The sequence below is a fragment of the Cyprinodon variegatus genome, unplaced genomic scaffold, assembly GCF_000732505.1.
Source record: "Cyprinodon variegatus isolate N-32 unplaced genomic scaffold, C_variegatus-1.0 Scaffold1777, whole genome shotgun sequence".
Taxonomy (NCBI): domain Eukaryota; kingdom Metazoa; phylum Chordata; class Actinopteri; order Cyprinodontiformes; family Cyprinodontidae; genus Cyprinodon; species Cyprinodon variegatus.
Genome location: NW_015152230.1, coordinates 5,800 through 8,879, shown reverse-complemented (window position 1 = coordinate 8,879; position 3,080 = coordinate 5,800). Strand labels below are relative to the sequence as shown.

Sequence of the window (3,080 nt, the reverse complement as noted above, 5' to 3'; positions counted from 1 at the left end):
TAAACATATTTAATTTCCTTCCTGTGAGCTAATAGAAGCAGGATAACGTGTTTTAAACCTTCACTTGTTAATAAATAGTCTTTGATCTGTTTCTGTCTCATTTATTGTGCAAACGTCACGGATGAACCGCTGCCTGTCTTCTTGGAGCTGATTGGTTCCTATAGGTGTCAGTCTAGGTTCAGCAGACGCACCGTTCGCTGATTGGCTGACATCTGAGCATATGTCAGACTGACTAAATGCTGATTGGTTGAAAGGTCCGTCGGTGTGATTTCTCTGCGTCTGATTGGTTGTTTTGCATTGGAGGAAAGGCAGTAAAGACTCTCACTGCGGTCCCAGTAAACAGCTCAGCGGCTGGGATTTACAGCTTCTTTCTGGTTTTTTAGTACAATAAATCCAATTTGTAGGATGTAAAATAAATAGCAGGATTGGAGAAGACATTTAGAATAATAGTTGCGGCTCTTACTTTGAAAGTTTTACCGGATTTGTGTTTTAATGATGAAGTTGGTATGAAACGCAGCAGAGCTCAGATCTCCGGACAGGATGAGGAGGAATAACAGGAACACACCGAGACCCTGAGCAACATTATAGGAAAACTCCATTTATTCTTAGCTTTCTTCTCCTTCTTTTATTTCTTTTTCTAGATTCTTCTTTGGTTAAATCCAGGATTTGTTACCAAACAGCCTCTGTTGCGCATCCTTCCGTAAAAAATGCGTTTTTTGGATGTAAAATAGTTTTTTTCTGTGGTTTCTGGGAAGAGTGAAATAAAATCTGTGCAGATCTTCCTCCATCTGAGACAGACGGTAAGCAACCTGTTCCTCTCTACGGGATTAACCGTTAGCTCCTCAGCTTAGCCTGCCAGCTACTGCTGCCATGGTAACAAGCTAGCAGCACTAACTGGGTCATTATGCTGCTGCATAATCACAGAGGAGCCTGAATAAAATCACTTTGCTGATGGGATTAATAGAGCTCCACTAATAAACTCAGATTTGGGGCTCCTGCCCTCAGGGGCCTCACTGCCAGCTGACCTCCAATCAATGAGCACTATCTGGTCTGATGCAAAGGCCCCATCAACATGTGGTCTGTGCTGTGTGAGCTCAGGGCTCAGCTCATCATTACAGAACTGGCAGGTTTTAAACTGGGAAAGCTGGATTATGGGACCATAAGGCACCAATGGACAGGAAATCAGAATTCCATTCATGCTCAGGTTAGTTTTTCCTCATCTGCAATAATCCCTGAGTGCAGACCCGCCTGCAAGAAGAGGTTAAAGGGGGGGTTCCATGTTTTCCCTTAAGGCTCAGATTATTCCTACAGTGCTGAGAGAATAACATGGATCAGTCAGATACCAAAATCCCCCAAAAAGCAGGTGGAGCAGACAGTGTAATGCTGTGTCCATCCAATTAGCATGGTGTCCAGCTAAAGTCATTCAATGTCCTGTTTGTCTGACTTCCACCAGGACAACCTTTCAGGATTATTGCTTCAGAAACAAATAGATTTGAGGACAGTTTTGCTCCCAAAGCTGCAAAGCCATCATCCTGCTGGCAGATACTAAACGTCCTTCCTAAAAAACCATGTTGTTATTGCAGCTATCACTCTGGCTCAGTTACACAGTGAGCCTGTCTCTGCTGTAGCTCACTCTGCAGGCATGAAGCTTTGCTCCAATGGTGAATTCTTCCTACAGGAATGAATGGTGCTGCTTCCAGCTCACTCTGCTTTGCTCCATCTGCACTTTTGAAAACAGTCTCCATATTCCTGTTGCACTACCTACCGTAACTATAGCCTCAGCCATAGACATTATATACTTCATTGGTCACTGGCCTAGAGGGCGGCCATCTTGGATCAGACCACAGTTCCTGCAGCTGCTGTAGGAAAGAATAGGAGGCGCCTTAGATCTCATTTTAATCACATGAAAGACAAGTAAGAGATATTATTATACACGGCAAAAATGATATAGAAATAAAAGAAAAAAATGAAAATAGGTGTATTTACCCTTAATCTGATCAGGTAGATAAAATGATTTTCCAATGGAATGAGACTTTTCACCCCTAAAATAAGATAATTAGATAACATGCACTTGAAATTAGAAAATGCAGTTGTTTTTTTCTTATTTTAAATGTAAATTGTCCTGTTCCCTGCGATGGACTGGCGACCTGTCCAGGGTGTATCCCGCCTCTTGCCCATTGACTGCTGAAGATAGGCACCAGCACCCCTCGTGACCCCACTTGGGACAAGCGTGTAAGAAAATGGATGGATGGATTGTCCTGTTCCATTGGCTAGATGTCTGACTTCCCTCCTCAATTCAAGAAAAAAAAGACTTATTTAAATCAGGGTCAGTCTACACCAGGGGTCTGTAACCTGTAGCTCTTTGGGCGTTCCCAATAGTTGCTCAAATTGATATAAATAAATAACTAATGTGTTATAATGACAAATACCTCTTTGAAGCTTTAGTTCAAAAAAGTTTTCAAAGAATATTTCAATTTAATTTTCACAACATATCGCTGGTAAAAGAACCAGAAATAGTTTTTTAGAACTACTTTTAATTTTAATAATTTTTGAAATTATGTGTTTTATTATCTTTTGTTTACATCAACTTAAACCCTATAGAATTTTCATTTTTATGAATCTTTTTGGCTGCTTCCTTATTTTGAAAGCTGAACTGTTTTAAAATGGAAACAGATTTCCTATGACCTAAAATAATTGGCTGTGTTTTATTAAAAGTCATGTGATACATTGTGGCCCTAAATGTCCTGTTCTTAGCTAAACCCCAGTCTATTCTGACCACTGTACCAAATCATTCATATTTACCAAATAAATCAATGAAGACAGGCTAGATTTCCATTAAGTTCTCTCTCACAAATCTACTAACATACATCTAAACGGTTGAGCAGTGTTATTTTTATCTTTAATTTTATAGAAGATGACTGCAGAGACAGAAAATCTTCCCTTCTTCCCCATAAAGCAAAGTACTGCTTCAGAAAACAGCATGAATTCTGTTTAGGTCCTAAATGTAGTATTTTTAAGTAAGTATTTTGAATCATTACTGTACTTTTGTTGTCAGATTATTGTTAATATAGTCAGGGGGG

The 3,080-nt window shown here is 39.8% G+C and overlaps 1 protein-coding gene across 1 annotated transcript in view; it reads left to right on the top strand.

The window, feature by feature from the left end:
- Nucleotides 1-1,072: 1,072 nt before the first annotated feature.
- LOC107104524 (sarcoplasmic/endoplasmic reticulum calcium ATPase 1-like) overlaps nucleotides 1,073-3,080 on the top strand; it is a gene marked incomplete at its 3' end in the record, with an annotated part of 6,348 nt that continues 4,340 nt past the window's right edge. The window contains exon 1 of the mRNA XM_015404528.1: nucleotides 1,073-1,204. Within this exon, the coding sequence (XP_015260014.1) occupies nucleotides 1,073-1,204 (132 nt within the window). The remainder of the gene's footprint in view (nucleotides 1,205-3,080) is intronic.